The 21,126-nt window shown below is 40.7% G+C and overlaps 1 protein-coding gene across 1 annotated transcript in view; it reads left to right on the forward strand.

The window, feature by feature from the left end:
• Nucleotides 1–21,126, forward strand: part of MSH3 (mutS homolog 3) — a 3,764,176-nt gene that overhangs the window by 315,180 nt on the left and 3,427,870 nt on the right. The window contains exon 7 of the mRNA XM_044064237.1: nucleotides 12,551–12,699. Within this exon, the coding sequence (XP_043920172.1) occupies nucleotides 12,551–12,699 (149 nt within the window). The remainder of the gene's footprint in view (nucleotides 1–12,550; nucleotides 12,700–21,126) is intronic.

Here is a 21,126-nt window from a genome sequence, read left to right on the forward strand (position 1 = left end):
AGTGTTTGTGCCCTGATATATGTGTGTATATATATATATATATATATATATATATATATATATAAACACAGCTGGCCCTTCAATGGGCTCAAGATAACTGGAGTATGATTCAAATGCCTTAGTCATATGGTCTAAGTACGAGCCTACTGGTTCATCTTCCCGCTGTATGACTGCCTTTATACGAGACCAGTTAGGGACTGGGGGGGGGGGCACACAATCATTATGGCTTGGAGCAGGCACTCCCTGACATTCCTAAAAGCCTGTGTATCTGTGTGTTGGGGAACAGTGTCAGGTATTTGTGCATGGTCCCAAATATATTTAAGCAAATCTGGTGGGAGGAGGGCATATTCCAAGACAGCTCTAATTTCTTCCAATGTAGGCTTTTGCAATTTAATGTGACGTGCAAGAATCTTTGCAAATTTAGTTGGGTTAGTATGAATAGATAGAAGGGAGTCTACTATATTTGAAAGTCTACAGTGGACCAAGTACATACTACATGCATAACAGGAGGTGCGTTGTTGTCTTTGCCATGTGCAGGATTAGGAACCTGTCGCAGAGAGTGCGGTTGGGTAGCTAGAGAATTTATCTCAAAGCCATCCTCCTCTGAGGAAGAGGAATTATCATCATCCCTATCTGGATTGTATGTGTCAGGACCAACAAAACAGTCCCCATCTATCATTATTGGAAATTGGGTGACAAAGTGGGTGTAACTTATTTTGTCCAGAGAAAGGAAATTGTGTATGCAGTTTGGGAAAATTGACATACATTTAAAGAGGAATTTGTGTCATTTGGCTTTCTATTACTGGCAATAGATTTAGTTGTATGCCCAGACTTCTGAGATTATTTATGATCAGACACAGGAGAAGTAACAGGGGAAGTAAAATATTCTGAAAAAGTCTTGGATGCAGGGCTTGAAGAAGTGACTGCCAGCGCATCTGAAAAGTCAGCTGTGGAAGAAGTAGCTTTCTGAGAGGATGGTGGTGGTTGTGAAGAAGACAGTAGAATCTGGCTGAGGAGAAGGTTCATTATATGGTGGAGGTAGTGCAATGGGTACTGCTACTTCTAACGACTCGTGATTAAGTTGCATTTTTCTGAAGTTCTCTAAGGGGATAAAGTCCAGACTCTTCCTACCCTTGACAGTTTTTATGCTGAAGGCAGTTGACTGTCTTATTTTTAGCTTGCAACTGAGTTTTTAACCTTGCTGTATTATGTTTAGACTATGGACTATAGATTCTCTTTTTCTCTATCTTTAGATTGTGTTTGCCAAGAGTTAAAAGCTGACCAGCAGCTAGCAGGGAGTTTATTGCCATTTTCTTTAAGTCATTTTTGTAAGTTTAATAAAATATCTCTATCGAAAGTTCCTGCAGGGAGAAAAGCCAGTTAACCTTAATTTTTCGTTAGTTCATGCCATTTATCTAAATACAAACAACTATCTTTAGAACATTTAAAATGCATATGCCTGGCAGTCGGCCCATGCTCAGGTTCTTTTAAAGATCCCACACTCGCTCCCATTGTAAAAGATATTTTTCAGTGCTAAAACAAAAGTGTAAAAATATCCCACACACAAACTAATCCCGCAATCATACAGAAAACTAACACTTACCTTTGATCATCTGCATGTTTACCAAGAGAGAAAGCAAACTTGGATTGGATGGGAGATGGGAAATTCACCCCGAGGATCATGTCAGTCACCCTGTTAGACAGGGATCCAGGGAAGTAAATACTGTGGGAAGAAATAGCCAGGGAATTGTTATGCCTGGGCTTGTATAGGCCCTAGGGCCGATAGCCTAGTATCAACCTATGAACAAAGAAAAAGGGTGCAGTTGTGATGTGATTTTTCAGAAAAATGCATGTGACAAGAAACTGTCAAGAGGGTTCAGTGAAGTGCTTTTTCAGCAGAAGCAGCTCCCAAAAGTCTGACTTTCACGGCACCAGCTGTTAAGGTAAAACTTATTAAATAAACAATAAGTCAATAGAAGTTAAGCACGCTGAATTATTATCTAAAGGATTTACTTTTACTCCTGGTAGGAAAGGTAATATTACTGACGTGCTTATTGACTTAAAGTACTTAACTAGGAAAATGAATAATAAAATGAGTTTTTTACAGGATGGACAAGTAAATACTAGTGTTTTAAAGAGACCTAGCAAATTTAATCCTATCACAAATAATATAGTGATGATGTTTGAGAAGGCCTGTGAGTTAGAAATGCGGGAATACTTCAAAGGCAATATGAATAACAAAGTGAAAAATGTGTATAGTAATTTGACTGATGAAGACGTTGTAGTGCTTAATGAGCTTATCACAGATAAGGACATTTGTTTTATGAAGCCCGACAAGGGCAATGGAATAGTGATTATGGATAAAAATGATTACTCAGACTATATGTTTAGGATGTTAACAGGGGAAGCCTATGAAGAAATAACTTTAAATGAAATTCATGTGGCCTATTCAAAGATCGACCTGATGCTAAAGGATATGCTTTATCAAGGACAAATCAATGAAATGGATTTTAAGTATTTGGTGAATAATTTTCCGGTAATAAGCAATATTTTTAGCATTCCTAAAATTCACAAGGGTTTATTTTAGACCGATTGTGGATGGTAAAAGGAATAAAACTTGCTTTATAAGTAAATATTTAGATTTACATCTCCAAGGGGGGTTAAAAATGTTCAATTACATTACTAAGGACTCATGGCATTTTTTATCCCAACTAAATGATGTGAGAATAGGCCCTTCAACTATTTTACTTACTATTGATGTTTGTAATTTATATTCAGTGATTCCTAATAATATTGGGCTGGAATGGTTGGAGAATCAGCTAAATAAGATAGGGTCATTTGATCAGGATCAAATAAATGTTTTTGTATCCCTTATGGACATGGTATTAAACAACAATGTTTTGTTTTTTGAGGGCAGTTACTATAATCAGGCTACTGGAGTAGCAATGGGGGCAGCGTGTGCCCCCGTTTATGCAAATTATGATGTGATAGTGTTCAATCTCGCCGTTTGTTCTTACACATGGGTTCGGAGCCGATCCTCGGCTCCGTGCCGGCCTCTTGCAAGCTCTGCATCGAGAAGAAGCTCGAGACAATCTAATACCCACAATCCCCCTCTGCCTTTACCTCAGATCTAGTTTGCCGCTGCTGCATACGCATCGTTGGGAGCTAGCTCGAGAGTCTAAGCTAAGATATAACTTTATTTTGTTATATTTTATTAGGATTCTATTTCTATTTGATGTTTCAGTATTATTCTGTATGATTGTGTTGTGGTCTCGTTGAGTTATTGGTACCGTTAACTAATTTTATCGGTTAAATATTTTTCGGGCCTACACCCTTCATAAATTTACCATAGTTGAGGAAACTTTATACCGGATTTGACAATTTTATCGGATTTGACAAACTTTAACGGATTTGACTGCATTACTGGATTTGTCTCTTTCCTATAATGTCTGAGAAGGTGAAGTCAGGTTTCAAGCGTTGTCAGTGTGGCCAGAAAATGTCAGTGACTGACAACCATAGTTCCTGCATCTACTGCCTTGGCCCTCTCCACTTGCAAGAGGACTGCTCCATCTGTCACTCTTTTAGTGGGAGGGTCATGACAGATAGGCGCAGGAAACTAATGGACAGAGGTCTATTGAAACCTTCTTTCCAGGAGGCTCTGGATGCTTCTGACCAGGCATCAAGTCCTCTAAGGAATCAAGATGTCGGAGCCCAAGTCATCGGCTCCGAGCTCTTCAACAAAGGTTAGATCACCGGTTCCACAGACTTCGGGCCGAGTGTTCAACTGGTATCGGTTCCTGAGCCTCGAGTCTTGGAACCGTGATGGAGCTCCTCCTTCGACCTTATTGAGGTCGGCTCCGTCTTCGGTTCCTTCGACCCGTTCTTCCTCCAAACTTTCGGATATCGATGTGGATCGCGTGGTGCAGAAGTTATTGGAGCATTCGCCCTCTCCAAACTTATTTCGGTTTCCACCCAGTTGGTGTCGAAACTTGAAGGCCTCCCTGTATCTCCATCCATTCCTCCTCCGAGACCGATTCAGTCTTTGGAGCCGGAAGAGGCTGATCTACTGATTGTGGAGCCCTCGGGTCCAGAACCGCCCTTTCTCGGTCTGTTCCTCTCACCTCGACTCCGGACCCGATACCGGAGTCTCGGAGCCGACGGTCTGTCCTTGGTTCCGGGCCGAGTCGAACCGACGTTCGGTTCCGACTCTCCCCTCGGGCCTCGGCGGATCGATTCGGCTCCGTCCTCGGGTCGATGCCTTCGTGCCCGTGTCGGGATTCTTCCCATTTCCTCGAACCGGGGACTCTTCGATGCGGGACCCGGGAGCGTTCGACCTGATGAGGAAGGTGTTGTCTACCCAGACAACCACATCAGTGGAAGCAACCTCTCCTCCCCATAAAGGGCCGTTATCTTCATCTGCACCCACGGCCACATCCAAGCGTCGGGCACCAGTGTCTCAGCCACCCCTGGAGGGTGCCCCCTCTTCCTCTGAGGCTTCTTCGGATGCTCCCCACGAAGAAGTCCCTAGGAAGAGATTGTGTAAGAGGAGACACTTGGATTCTCCACAGGAATCCTTGACATCTGATACTGACTTAGATGAGTCAGAGGGGTCCCCTAAGTCACCTTCGGAAGATGTCTCTTTTTCGGACATATTGGAGATCCTGAAACAGAGAGGTGACTGGCAGTCCCTTCCCCCTTCTGAGGATGAGTCAGTTCTGCTGAAGGCATTTGGTGCTCGCCCTTCTTCCTCCTGGGTCACTCCGCCCTTCACGAACTAATGGAACTAATTGCTCAAGGGCGTGGGAGGCTCCTGACACAGTGGAACCAGTTCCAAGGAAACCTAATAAATACATCACGGCACCTCAGGACAAGTCCTACCTTACAAAAGGAGTTCCAGTAGACGCTATGGTGGTGGCAGCAGCCACGAAAAAGGAGATGTCGGAGTCTTCGTCTATCCATCCTCCTAATAAAGATTCTAGGACGATGGATAGATACGGGAAGCGCATTTTCAGTTCAGCGGCTTTTTCCATGCGATCCCTGAACTATTTGACCCATTTTACACGCCTACAGTGGGATCTAGTCAAAGAGTTGGGAGATACCCTCCAGGGTACTACAGATGCGGCTGTCTCAGAAAGTGACAGCGCAACTTAATACCCTTACATCTATTGTTAACTCGTCCATGAGGCTGATTTCCTACGCAGCCAAGGTTCGAGTAGGGCAGCAGCTTCAGCGATTGCTCTTCGCAGACAATCCTGGATGCGCTTATGTTCCTTTGCGGAAGCCTTCAAGTCTTCCTTTACTAACGCCCCATTTGACGGTGCCACTCTCTTTGGCCCCAAAGTAAAGGAGACCCTTACCCGGTGTGAACAGGAGGGAAAGACTCTGTCTGCTGTCGGAGTCCGTTTTCCACCCCAACCAGACCGCACCCAAAGGGCAACGTGGTGGAAAAATGTGGTTTCAAAACCCCAAGGATCTTTCCCAGGCACACAGGGTGATGCCCCTCTAGAGGCAGAGGAGGGGCAGAGGTGGAAGACGCCGCCTGGCGGCAGAGGGGTCCGCAACATCAAGGTGACAGGGAGACACTCCTGGTAAACCTTTCCAGCACTCCTGAGAAGAGGCCCGACTGTCCTGCTCTGGAGGCAGTCGGGTCGCTTAGCTTTATACCCTCAGGCCTGGCAAAATATAACTACAGACAAGTGGGTAAAAGCGTGGTTACCAGAGGTTACAACATACCCTTTCTATCTCATCCCATCCCAAAGAAAAGACTCCCAGATGTACCGCCCCATCTGCGAGAGCCAGCAGCTATAGAAATTTCAAAGCTGCTAGAAAAAGAGTCATCCAACCAGTACCAGCGGACCAGCAAGGATTCGGGACTTACTCAAGGTTCTTTTAGTTCCAAAGAAAACAGGGGACTGGAGGCCCATTCTGGACCTAAGCTACCTCAATACCTTCGTCAGGAAAGAAAAGTTCCGAATGGTCACGCTTCAATCGATCCTTCCATTCTTACAGAAGGACGACTGGATGTGCTCAATAGATCTAGAGGATGCATACTACCACATCAAAATGGCCAGGGCATCCAGAGATCATCTGCGCTTCCGGCTGGGGGCCAGTCACTTTCAATTTCGAGCCCTGCCCTTTGGTCTGACCTCAGCCCCCAGGGTCTTCACCAAATGCATGGCAGTGGTAGCGTCTCACTTGAGACGCCAGGGATTCCAGGTGTTTCCGTATCTGGACGACTGGCTCCTTTCTGCCACCACCCGGCCAACTACTACAGGCCAGAGACTTTGTTCTTCAACTGTGTGTTCACCTAGGGATTTCCGTAAACTTCGGAAATCCTTACTTCAGCCATCACAAAATATCTTGTTCATAGGAGCAGAATTAAACACACGTCAGTTGATTCTGAGGCTTCCCCCAGAAAGGATATTATCACTTCAGACTCATATACGTCTTCTACTCTTGTCAAGGAAATCTCCTGCAAAACTAGTACTGAAGGTGTTGGGCCTCATGTCAGCCTCCCTTATTGCAATTCCCCTGGGAAGGCTGCACATGAGAGTCCTACAATGGCTGCTGTTTGCACAATGGTCGTTTCAACAACTACCTCTAACACACGAGATTCTTATAACAAAGACATGCAAAACAGATCTAAACTGGTGGCTTCAAACGTGCAACCTTTCCAAGGGGAGACCGTTTGTGCTACCCACGCCCACAGTTACGGTGACCACGGACGCTTCCCTGATAGGGTGGGGGCATCTTTCAGGGACAGACAGTCCAAGGCGAATGGACCAATTTGGAGTACAATCTGCACATCAATGTTCTAGAGTTGAGGGCAGTGTTTCTAGCGTTGCAACACTTTGCTCCCCTTCTTCCTCTAGGGACTATTGCAGTTCTGACGGACAACATGTTGTTAGCCTTGTACATAAACAAGCAAGGGCCAACCAAGTCCTATCAGCTATGCAGAGAGGCCATGAGAATTTGGCAGTGGGCGGAGTCCACGGTCGCTTTCTAATAGCAACGCACATCCCGGGGTCATCCAACGTCATAGCCGACAGGCTGAGCAGAGCAATTCTGTTACCGCACGAGTGGTCCCTAAAACAGTCAGTGGCGAAAAGGATTTTTCGCACGTGGGGCCAGCCTTCCTGCGATCTGTTTGCGTCTCCAATGAATGCCAAATGCAGGAGCTACTTTGCCCTATTACCCCCTCCAGGGGAAGTCCCCAGGGACGCACTGGTTTACGATTGGCCCCCGGGACTCCTGCACGCATTTCCCCCATTTCCTCTGATATCAAAGTTTCTCCAGAAAGCCAGGAACCTACACAGGACAATAATCCTCATTGCCCCATTCTGGCCTCGTCAAATTTGGTTTCCCTTCCTGAAGATACACTGCATTCGGGGACCCTGGATTCTGGACCCAGAGCCAGACCTATTGACTCACTCATCAGGGGTTCCCCATCCCGCTCCTGTCCCTCCATCTAGCAGCTTGGCTGCTCCAATTCCCAACTTAGCCAGGTCTGATCTTTTGTCACCAGCAGTCCAGGATATATTGGTGGCTTCGCATAAAGCTTCCACTTCTAAAACATATGCTAGCAAATGGAAGCGATTTGTATTCTGGGCGAATACACACCATGTGGATCCTTTTATAGCTCCTTTGAATAAGATATTAGAGTTCTTAACGGACTTATTCCATCAGGGTGCTTCTCCTGCTACACTAAGAGTTCAATTGGCTGCCATTTCGAATTTCCATGTGGAAGAATGTGGAGCTCCTGTTATGGCTCACAGACTTTGTAAAGCCTTTTTAAAAGGGGTTTTTCATATTAGACCACCGGTCAGATCTCCTACGTCACCTTGGAGTCTAAACTTATTGTTATCAAAATTAATGTTGCCCCCCTTTGAACCTGCCTCTTCTTGCCCATTAAAATTTTTATCCTGGAAAACTCTCTTTCTGGTAGCCATTACTTCCACTAGGCGAGTATCTGAACTTCAGGCTCTCTCCATCAAGCACCCTTATTTGATCTTTCACTCTGACAGAGTTTCTCTTCGAACCAATTCATCCTTCCTCCCTAAAGTGTGTTCTATTAACAATATTAATCAGTCCATTGAATTACCCACTTTCTTCAAAAACCACTCCAACAAAATGGAGTATATGTTACACAAATTAGATGTTCACAGACAGCTAAGATTTTACTTGGATAGAACAAAAGATCACAGAAAAACAGATCAACTCTTTGTGGCTTTTGCTGATAGCAGGAAAGGACTTGCAGTTACCAAAAGAACTCTTTCTAAATGGTTAACGGTTTGTATAATCTATGTCTACGATTCTTCAAATCAAACCCTTTCACACAAACCCAAAGGACATTCCACAAGGTCAGTGTCTACATCTTTGGCTCATGCAGCCCGCCTACCACTGGACGCTATTTGTGCAGCTGCTACTTGGTCTAAGCCACATACATTCATTTCTCATTATAAGGTAGACAAGGTTTCTAGGGACAGGGCAACCTTTGGTTCCACTGTGCTCAAGAACGTCCTCCCGTGAGTTCCTCAGGAACAAGGAGCTAGGGACGCTACCCATGTGTAAGAACAAACGGCGAGATTGAACACTATCACATATAGAAGTTATGTCCTTACCATAACGTTCCATGTGGAGTGTTCATCTCGCCTTTGTTCTTACAGTCCCACCCTCCCACCCTTAGGAAGAACGTTCTTTGATGCCTGGCCAGGAGCATTCTGCTACTGTTGCAATATTGTGTACATAGTTGGCATATATATATTTATATGTGTCTGTTTGGCTTATATATATATATAGTTATGTGTAGATTCTTTCTGTGCATATGTGATGTAAGCATGAATGTGCTATTCTGTAGATTGGTTTGCTTGCAAACTAGATCTGAGGTAAAGGCAGAGGGGGATTGTGGGTATTAGATTGTCTCGAGCTTCTTCTCGATGCAGAGCTTGCAAGAGGCCGGCACGGAGCCGAGGATCGGCTCCGAACCCATGTGTAAGAACAAAGGCGAGATGAACACTCCACATGGAACGTTATGGTAAGGACATAACTTCTATTTATGTCCTATTGGGAACAAGAATATGTGTTTCAAAGTGATTTTAATAAATTCATCCAGAAATATATGCGATTTTTGGATGATATTTTAATAATTTGGGATGGTGACATTCAGAGGTTGGAAGCATTCCTGGAATATATTAACAGTTCGGTCGATTTTTTAAAATTTACCTTTGTTTATAGTTATACTGAAATAAATTATTTAGATGTCCATTTGACAGTTGATAACGATAAAAGGAGTCTTATCTCAAATATTTATAGAAAACCTACCTTTTCGAATTCTTATTTGGAATATCAGAGCTGGCACCCTGACCACCAGAAAAGGGCTATAATTAAAGGGCAGATGGTCAGGGCTGCCAGAATGGTTAATAACTACTTCAATTTTGAAAAGGAACTAGATTTTATTACAGGAATGTTTTTGAAAAGAGGTTACCCCGAGACCCTGGTACAAGCTATTAAGGTGGAGATTATAGATAAAAGAAAGTGAGGGATTTATCAGCCCATATTAAAAAATGGTACAGACATAGGTGAGCTGTTGGTTGAATTTGAAGTGAAAAAGGAAAATAAAATCAAGGAAGGTTTGTTTTTTATAACCACATATAATTGTGACACGGAATCTATGGTGAGGATAATACAGAGGAATTGGGATTTATTGAAATTAGATACTAGTGTATATAGTAAATTAAGGGCCTCTCCTATTAATGTATATAGAAAGGATAGATCTTTTAAAAAACTATTAGAGGGCAGTAAATTTTAAGTGTGGCAGATGTAATAAATGCAAGTATATTCTTACATCAGGAAATAGGATTAAATTAGGGAAAGAAATTATATTTATTAATAGACATTATGATTGCTATAGCAGAAATGTGGTGTATTTAGCTAAGTGCAATCAGTGTCCGGCGTTTTATATAGGAAAAACCTGTTGTACACTTAGAGAAAGGATAGGGGAGCATTTGCTGGACATTAGACATATGAAAAAACTGGCAACACACACATCTAAAGTTGCAATGGGAATGTTCCTGTTCTCATCCATCATAAAAATATGGAACTCTTAATCCTTCATCCATTCTTAAGCTATTCAACAAAGCCTACTTAACTTATCATTCCCTTCATAACTACATTCATTTATAACAAAACAACTCTACCTCTCTAAAGTCATTACACAACTCACATCTATTTTACCTATTTCTATTACACTGTATTATATGAATGTTACCTCAAATGCAAAATCAATGACTGTATCCTATTTTACATTTGTATAAGTATCTAAGCTATCTATTGTTTATTCCTGCCCTCTGGTTGCTTTAAGGGCTTTTTAAATTGTTTGTACCTATTTTGTGTGTCTATTTTTTGGAGCTTTTCTCCCCAGGACTCCATTGAAAATGGGTTCTTTTAGGCCCAATGGACTATCCTGGTAAACCAACTGCAAATAAATAAATAAATAAATAAATAAGACATATTAAGATAAATTTAGGTCATGAATTCCAATTTTGTATTATTCAACAAGTTATTAAGGACAATCAAGGGCATATATTGGATGTACATTTAGATATTAGTGAAACTAAGTGGCAAATAAGGTTACATGCCACTAGTTATCCTGGAATTAATGACCATATTAGTTTAGCCCCATTACTAAAGTTAAGATATATATACTGGGCTAAAATTTCTGCCATAAAATTAGTTTTTATCTAGACATTTTATAAACTTATATTGTTGGATTAACAAATCAAATTATTTTATTATTCATTTTGTACTGATTTTATCTTACATATTTTTATATGTTTAATTTTATGTAACATTATAGTATGTTTTTATTATGGTTTTAGCTTACATATGCTTTTAGGTATATGTATGGTCTGATGGGTATGTGTCTTTAACTTTGTGGGAGTGTAATTAATCAATTAACCTGGAAGTGTTATAAAGGGAAGTGGTTTCAGCATGATGTGTTAGTTCTGATGAAGTCTGTATAAGTTCAAGACGAAACCTAGGTCAGCTTGTCTACAATTGTGAATTGTGTGTCTAATAAATGGTATATTTGAGAAGTTCCTTAGTTGGACTGATTTGGACTGATCGAGTTTCCGTGTAAGAATATTGGTTCTTCAGTTTATCTGGATTTTTATTAAATAAACACTTTTAGTCTCTTGGCAGTTCAAAGTACAATTCTTTTATTAAAATAGAAAAACACATGTGGGAGACAGTACTCAGAAAGTCATGTCTCTCCGAACAAAGGATTTCTTAGACATTATGTAGAAAATGTTATCTATGAAACCGCTGTTAGCAACCAATACAAATATAACAAGACAGTACATTTCATCTATCAGACCATTGTCCTGTATCCAATAGGAAAATGGCAAGTTAGTAGAAAATGCATCTTATATTTGTTATCTTTACTTTGTCCTAATAATGAAGGAGTTTCCGTTCTGCTATGTGCCTGCAAAGAAAGCATGGTCTCAGGCTAAGGTACTAGAAACTATGAGAGGTTTCTTCCCAGTACTTTTCCGTGACTTCAGTGTACTTTTGCAGTCGTGTACACTAAATTGCTAACATACACATGCATTTAACCCTTTGCAAACTCTTGTGCTGAAAATGTATTTGTGAGGTTTGCTTGTGTTAAAATGTATCAATGGTGCACCCTGCTGAAAAGAAAAGAAATATACATGTGTTATTGCAACTGAATTAAATGTATATGTCTTAATAGAGGACACTGGGACAACAAAGGTTAACTTTAAGAAAAGTAAGGGAAATGCAAATGAGCTGTTAAACCATGAAAACATTACCCCACAGTGCTGAATAGGACTAGAGACACTAGGTCTGGGAAAGAACCTTAGTTCATTAGCTCAGTGAAAAGTGGAGAGGCCTCATTTACTGCCATAAACATTTTGATGTTGTGTCCGGGTGTGCTTAATTCTTGTCTCAGCTTCAAAGGAGAATACTGTGAGAATCTAGAGTCAGGTGATCAGATGATGTCATTCTGCCAGCCCTCTTGGAAATGATATTTTAGATATTAAAAAGAGAAATCTCACAGTATAGGATAGTCTGTTTTGGGGGGCTTGACTAATAAAACCCTCAACCACAGTGTCTTGCCTTGCTGTAGTAAGTAACTTAACTAGGGAACAGTACAATTCTCTTAGATTCAGCCAGGAATAGAGTGATGCTTAGTTTAGAGAGTGTTTTTCTTTATTTGTATGAGTCTGTCCATCAGTGTTAATTTCAATATTTTATGTGATTTGAACTCTGTGGTTTACCGTAAGTATAGATATTCAATATTTTCCTGTTCTTTTATTATTTATTATTAAATGTATTTAAAACTTTTATTGTGACTGGTCCTTGTAAACCCATATAATGCTTGACTTAGTACCTCTGTATATAGCATCATGGCCCACATTTTGTCCATGGGCACACTGAGGCAATATTAGTTCCAGCAGCCCAGAGCAGCTGTTAGTCATATCAACTGAAAGAATATACTGAAGGCACAAGATATTTCCTTAACAAATATCACATGTGAACACGTTGCTAAATGTAACTGATGATAATACAGATGTAGAAGATATAACAATAGATGACTCCAGCAACTGTCTTCTGTGTATTTGTGAATCCAAGGAAACTGTCAAGGACAAGAAGAAAGAGCAAATCCACATAGGCTTGGTGGTAAGTTTCTAAGAAGTATTGATTGGTTATTAGATTTTATGTATAGTGTGACTGTAGTTTTCTATCTTTGTTGTGGCACAGAATATGTATAGTAAAGTGACTAATACACACGTACAAAAAATCTTTTTATACGTGTATCTTAACTTCTTTATAGGCAGTGGCTGGGCAACACTTTACCCTGAGAAATCAAAGTATGTTCCCAGATTCCTGAGCCTTTTCTGGAAAAAAAAAGAAGCCAAAGATATATATATGTATATATATATATATATATATATATATATATATATATATATATATATATTTTTTTAATTATAATGCAAAAAAAAAAAAGAAAGAAAAACTAGCCTAATTTTGTGTAAATTTTCACATTTTGGTAACCATGTGAGATAGATTGGATTTGTTTCAGATGAGTACAAACATTTCCTTTTTGGATGCTTGTTTTTGAGATATTTATAGATGTCCAAAGAAAACCAAACCTATAACTGTAGCCTCAAAGTACAAAGAACCAAAAGAAAAAAGACTCGTGTAGCATCTGGTGAAGGAAAACTGCCCAACTCAGCATGTATCAAAAAGAATATATAGTCAGGCTTGATTTTATACAATGGTCAAGCATTTTGTCAGGACTTCATCAGAACCAAATACTGTGCACAACTTCACAATTTAAAAAGATAGAAGAAATCACGTGACTCTGAATAATGAACATTGTTGTAACCAATAACATGATCTATGAATACTTAAAAGCATAAAGACAATAGAACATGTGTTGAATTGATAAATGTATCTTATTTTTTACTAATTAATGTGTACCTAGTTGTTCACACACAGCTGATATACAAGTCTTAGTCAACTATAATTAATGATTGTGTAAAATTATATGTTAATGTTTGAAGTTATGGTTAATGGAATTGTACCTGTAACATTATAACTATAAAAGCATTTTTTGTTCATATTCACAAATTAAAAATATGTATTAAATATTAAATAATATTCATAAAAGACAACAAAATTAATTTTAAGCTTTTACTTTAAAAATGTCAGTGTAGGCAGAACAGTGTAACAATTGTTACATCAATGCCCCGAGTTAAATTTTAAATGTGTTTATAGGAAATGTAAGTTTTAAGATCACAGCTTAGCTGCCTTTAACTTTAATACTGAGTTTGTTAGAAATATTTTCATTTAAACCTGATAGGAACATGGCATTTAGTTTTAATTGCCACTTTAACTCTCTCTACTTTGTTCGGGTCTACCAGTGACTACTTCTGTCATCTGGATTCTCTATTTCAATAATTCCAAAATTAAAATACAATAATTCGCCATGAAACAGCAACAAGACATGATCTTGAAATCTTTTAATTTTAAGTGCTTTTGTCCAGACTAGGACTTCATCAGAATACAATTAAAAGATGCACACAATCCAAATTTAAAATAAGAGTAGACCAATAGAAAGCTTGAATCAATTAACATACCAGTTAACTTAAAAAAATCAGTTGTTTTTCTTCATAATAGTGTTTGTGTAAGACTCTCTCAGTCTTTCTTATATAGAAGGATGGGCAACAGGAGCAAATAGCCTCACATATCACACCAAATGTTGTTAAATTACCCTTCATTAAAAATAACCTTGATGAACAGTAAGGTCGATATACCATTTCACTAAAATGTGTATGCATTGCCTAAAAAGAATGTATTTGTCTCTTTTTTTCCCATAAGCATTATTGACCTTTTTATTAATTTCAGACATTCCTTTCAAGTTTCTACCAAGCTTAAAAACAATATTAGGCTCATTCCCCACCATTTTAAATGCTTCTTTCTTAGTTTTAAAAATATTCCATTTTCACTTTACTATCTTTAATATTGTTATAGTCACTGTTATATTTTAAAACCAGAGATCTCATAAAATTATTGCTAGTATCTTTGCTCACAAACTCTACCCCATTCTCAAACTCCTATTCATTCATAGTTGGCCCACTAGTTTTACCCAGTAGTGGGGTATATTTTTTCTCCCATTCTGAGTTCGCTTCTACACTTATATTGTTGACTAATACATAGATTCATAGGTTTATAGATGTGTACAAGGCTAATGACCACAAGGGCCTTTTTAAGCGTAGTCATGCATCCCAAATCTCTGACAATCTCTTTTACCCGTGGTAAGTGTAAGCATGGGCTTGGGAGGTGAAATGTTTACAAGCAGGGGCCTGGGAGATGAACAATTTACAGGCTGCCTATGTCCATTAGAGATTTGAGTGCCAAATTAGGGGTTAATTTAGTGTTCCCCATCCAGTTGCCAGGTTACGCTTGAATTAGCTTAGGAGAAACTCTGCTTCACATGGATGGGGAGTCTGTTCCAAAGAAGGGGTAGTCTCTAGGATACAAACCTGTCTCTCCAGCAGGTCCTATGTATATCACAGGCAAGGTTTAAGTCTTTATAATGGGTAATTCTGATGCTGTTTGTTTTGCAGATATGCAGAGGTCCATCAGAGTGTGGTCTGACAATGCTTTGTGTGCCAGGCATAGACCTCCCCTCAACAGTCTGTAGGAGACAGAATACAGGGATAGGGCCTTGAGGCGGTCTGCCTAGGACATGTTACATATGCCCTGTATTCTTTTAGTGAGCAACCTCTGTGGACATTCCATTTGCTGGACATGCCTGGTTAGGTACCTACCAAATGGAGCATTATACTCAGTGATAGGTGTGATGAACGCTGAAAATAGTTGAACAGTGACATCTTTGGACCTAGAATGCCATACCTTTGTTTATAAGTTGCACAACATAGAATGATTTCCTCACTGCTGGAGATATGTGATTGTCAAAGGCTAGATTACTGTCTATGTGTGTCCCCCCCTGACTACTGGGCCAGCTCTTAGGGGTGTGTTGTCAGTATGATAGTTACCAAGGGTAGATGACTTCCTGAAGGTTACTGGTATGCATTTCTTGGCATTTAGTTTTAATTCATGGCTCTGGCACCAGTTGTATTTGTGCTAGCCCTTCCTGGAGAACATCTGTGTCAGTGGGCGATTCAGTGACAGCTCCTAATTTTCTGTCTTCTGCAAATTTAGTCAGCCAGAAGCCACTGACATTGGCCTTGACTTCAGAGAAGTAAATGCCAAAAAGGAATGATCACAGGACTGATCCCTGAGGAACTCTGCTTGTGACTGGCCTCTACAAACTTTGTGTCCTGTCTATGAGTCAGCTGGCTATTCACCAGGTGATATAAGGGTTTGTACCCAACCTCTTAAGTTGGTCAACACTGCCCAAGTGGGGGATTGTGTCAGATGTCTTTGCCAGATCAAGGTTTGCAGTGTGAACCATTTTGCCCTCATCCATTGCTTCAGTAATCTTCTCAAAGAAGTCCACCAGGTTGAGTAGGCATGACCTACTCTTGATGAATCTAAATTGGGTTGGGCCCAGTGTCTAGAGGTTTCCTATGTTCATTATTGATCAGTTTCATGATAATTCTTTCCATGGCTTTGCATATGAAACTAGTGAAACATATGGGTGTATAATTTCCAGGATCTGTAGTAGCCCACCTTTGTACAGATGGACGACTATTGCTGTTCTCTGTTCATGAGGCAAAAAGTATGTTTTTAGGCTGCAGTTAAATAGCAGTTCCAAGGCAGCCTAATAGGTCATGTTTCATGCTATTTAGAGGGCACCCAGGGATATTGTCTGGTCCCACTGATGCAGTGTTCTTGGCATTAGTGAGAGCATTAGGGACCTGTTCCCTAGTGACAGCAGAGGGAGTTATTTCTGATAGTACGTTTCAGGCCATCATACAGTACAACATCTGCACTAATCTCCTTCACAAACAGTGAATAAAGCAAGAGAGTCAGGATTATTAACCTCTGTAATACTAGTTGATCTTTCTAAGCCCTTTGATACTGTTTCACACCCAAAACTATTACAAAAGCTCTCATCTCTTGGACTTTCCCTAACCACTCTAAAATGGTTTACCAGCTACTTATCTGACAGACGACAATGCAAATAACAAGACAGTATCTCCCATATCGAACTAACAACACTGGAGTACAACCTCGGACCCTTCCTCTTCAATACCTTCATAAACAGCCTTCACAGTTCCTTGCATGGAAGCTCCTTAATTCAGTATGCCAGTGATTCTACCATTATCCCCTCCTCCAATAATATAAACTCATCTTCAGTAATTAACCCAAGCTGCGTTTTCCTGTATTGAAACTTGGCTAAACAGTGCTCAACTTTTTCTAAACCCCAATAAAACTAAACTCCTCCTATTTGCACCCATGACACCCTCACCCAGCTTTAGATGCAGTCAATAAAAAGTACTGAAATTGAACAGGTCACACGCGCTAAACTATTAGGAGTGACCATAGACCATCAACTCATCTTTGATCTGCATATACAAAATACAATAAAAAATACACACTATAAACTTGGGATGCTCTAGCAGTAAAAAAAACTTTAGTACAGCCACCAGTACTACTCTGACCATTACCTATCTGCTTCCATCATTACTATACAATCTACGGATTAATCAAAAAAAAAAAAAAAAAAAAGCTTGAATAATGCTACAATAAAATCGCTAAATTTGCTATAGGTGCATCCTATCACAAACACCATCTCTCTGCACTTACTGCTCTTAACTGCCTCAAATTCCCAATTTACCTAAACTATCTTCACCTAATTACAGCCCACAAAATTATATATCAGCCTAATAGCTGTCCAGCTCTACAAACAGTTCTCAAACCTATCCTACCTACAAGGGCTCTACGATCTGAAGATAAGCATTTAGTAACCCTATCCAGACCAAACAAAAAAGCTGGACAGTGCCTATACTCTTACACAATTGCTAAACCTTGGAATACATTACCTGTAAATATCAGAGTTGTATGTAACCTCAACAGATTCAAACACATTTTAATGAACTTCCATCTGAAATCATATATTTGCCCCTGCTCCAAAACTAGCTAATTCTCCTTTCCTTCTTCTTCCTTCTACCCCTCCCCTACTCCTCACTCACTTTCCACATTTAACCATCTTATCTCTCTGCTAACAGCCTCAGTCTTCCTTGCCCCCCCATTAGCTTCTCCTTTCATCCCCTCTGCCTTTACATCCCTCCATTGTAGAATCTGATTTCTCCTCTAGAATAATTTTATACTCTCTATACCCTGGTAAACCACCCACTTACTCTTACTTCCCTGTATACCTCTGAGTAAGCATGACATTATTTTATTTTTTTAGTTTTGAATTGTATTGTGCAAAATGTAAATTATGTCATCTATTTGTCTTGCTCATGTTTAACTTGTATAAGATTTAACCTCTGTGCTTTTATTATATGCTATTTTGTAGATGTTCTTCATTTCTCGCTGCTGTAGTGTTCACCGTTGGGTTATCCATGCTGTGGTAGCCCTCAGTCGGTCCAAATACCAGAGTCAAGGTTTTGTGCGTCAGCTGCTGTCACTTACTGGGTGACGTCAGGTCATCCGCGCTATAAAGGAGAGCAGGTGATGCCATTACTTCAGTCTTTCTTGCCGTGGAGCCCATAGCAGAAGCAATTCGCAACAGTGCCAGTTGGCTGTTTCCAGATTCCGAACTTCAGCTGAAAACATCTAAAGCTAAGTACCACGTTGGGGATCCTTCCTTTTTCTTGCACTAACCGATGTATGAAAAAGTCAATAACTGTCTTGCCTGTGGAATACCAAATACCACACCGAGACTTCCATTCTTACTGCGTCACTTGCTTAGGTCCAGATCACGACGTACCCCACTGTTGGTTCTGTGCCCTCTTTAACACTAGAACTATTCATCGTAGACCTCTGTTTGTAGCCAGTTATTTCAGTCTTCCATCTCCGATTACCGATATGGCATCCAATCAGTCAGCAAACCGCAGATTTTCTGAAAAAACGTAAAGGATAGAGACAGACTGTATAAGGCTAAGCCTTCTGATGACAACACCGCTAAATGGGTCGTCAGTTCTTCGTAATTCAGGGAGGAGCTTTCGCAGCCCCTGATGCCCGACTCGATTACTTCGCAGGCCTCTACTGAGACCCTTTCGGAGTCCTGTATGCCGCAGATATCTGCATCATCTAACGAGCCTTCGGCTATCTCGCCCTCAGTTGGGTCTGGAGCCGCTAAGCAGGCACTGGCTTCGATAATATCACTCGCACTTCGGATTTCACTTCAAGGCCTTTGCCCTCTCTTCTGACTAACACACCGATGGCACCGAGGGATACCCTTCAGGCCAGACTTAGACCCACTCCTAAGAAAACCGCAAAAAGTCTCCATTCCACTACTCCTCCCCCTCCTCAAACTAGAATGCTTAAAATGGCGGAGGATCTCATCACTTTCATCTGGGGTAATCGGGACACTCCAGCCAAAAGGAGAAGGGAACCTACTCCAAACATCCAATCATATTTAGCCTCAGAGGGATCTGACTCCACTGTTTTTAAAGAGGAAAATCCTCTTACTGCCTGTGAAGACTCAGATGCAGAGGAATTTATTCCTTCTTCACCTCCTCCTGAGGGCTTTTCCTTTGGGGAAACCCTCCACACCCTCAAGGAACACTTTTGCAATCGGAATCAACGGATTTCCCTCAATCCAAGAAAAGAGTGAGAGAGTTTCTGGACCTACCCCAGCATAGGCCTCTGGCCATCTCATCCATCTTAGAGGTGGTAGATGATGTTTACCAAGAATCCAGCCTTACCCCTGACACCCTTCCACCTGCCCCCAGAAAATCTGACGGTTACTACAGGGTACCTAACTCACATAAATTCCTCTACAGAAATCCTATAGCAGATCCAGAGGTTATTACTCAGGGGTCTAAGGGAGTTAAGGCTACCTCTGCAAAGAATCCTACTCCCTCAGACAAAGAATCCAGGGCCCTAGACAGATGGGGTAAAAAAGTATATACCTCTGCAACTTTAACTATAAGGGCTCTCAACTGTCAGTTCCATATGTTAAAATATCAACAGCACACTTTACAACGTTTGAAACAGAAAACTTATGCTTTACCAGATTTTTCCAGTAATAAAGAGATAGCAGAATTACTGTACTCTTCATCTCAGGTGGCAAACCACTCCTTGCACTGTGGATTTGACACCATAGAAGCTTCTAGCAGGCAGCAGTGACAGGATCTGTTATCAGAAGACATACATGGTTGAAGGAACAACCTCTCCCTGATCATGTCAAATCTGAAATCATGGATTCACCTCTTGACAAAGATCGCTTGTTTGGACAGAAAACTGAAGAGGTACTTAAAAACATGGAAGACAAAGCAAAATCGATGCAGACTGTTAAAGATTTCCTTCAAGTACAGCATCCTAAGTTCAGCAGAAAATTTTCCTCTAAACACTGGTCCTTTCCAGGCCTGTGCTCTGAACAAGGGACTTCCATTCACCCTCCGTCCATCAGACCAGACCAGACCATAACTGAGACATATTTCTGTGGGTGTCTCTTATCCCAGGACTACTAATAATTATTAAAATTGGACTTCTTCAGTTGGTTAAGGCAAGAAAAACTGAAGTAATGGCGTCGCCTGCTCTCCTTTATAGCTTGGACGATTTGACGTCACCCAGCAAGCGACAGCAGCCAACGCACAAAACCTTGACTCTGGTATTCAGACTGACTGAGGGCTACCACAGCATAGATAACCCAATGGTGAAGACTGTAGCGAGAACACTCAAACATCTATATTTATGGTGAGTGTACACAACTGTACTTTTGTTGTTTCTCTTGCTCATGTTTTGTTAACTTTTATTATATACTGTGATATAGTTTGTTGTGGACCTTTTCTCCCTGGGTCTCGCTGAAAATGGGTTTATGACCCAGTCGGACATTCCTGGTCACCAAATGTTAAATAAATAAACAAATAAATAAATTTCCTGATGGAAGGTTGATGGGGAGAAAGGGGTAAAGTTGGAGGTGAATTTTTCAGCCAGTAGGTTTGCTATATCCTATGGCTCAGTATAGGTGGCTCCATTTACAATGACTGCATGGCTGCATGGACTCAGCCATACCCAACAGAACTAAAACCTGCTCCTCAAGGAAACATAAACCTGTTTGGTGGACATCCTCTATAAGTAGGCTTTACAACAAAAGGAAGAAACTGTTGTCCAAGGGCAAAAACGAACAAATTTCATATTGGGAAAAACTTACTCCTTATCCTCAACAAGCAAATTAGATCACTAGTAAAAACCTCCAAATCCAATTATGAATCAAAACTAGCCTCTGAAAGAATGGGAAGCCACAACACCTTCTTCAGTTACGTCAGAAACCTCCATGGCAAAGCCCAGGTTTGTTCAGAGTTAGTACTTAACAATATCACCTACACTGATCCTGTTGATTTAGCCAACCTGCTAGCAGATAGGTTCAGCGCAAACTTCAAACTTCACCCCCTGCCCCTCCAAAAGCCCTTTCAACATCTGCAATACTTGTCCCGCACCTCACATCTCCATAGA

The sequence above is a fragment of the Protopterus annectens genome, chromosome 2.part2 (assembly GCF_019279795.1).
Source record: "Protopterus annectens isolate FY-2018-M chromosome 2.part2, PAN1.0, whole genome shotgun sequence".
Taxonomy (NCBI): domain Eukaryota; kingdom Metazoa; phylum Chordata; order Ceratodontiformes; family Protopteridae; genus Protopterus; species Protopterus annectens.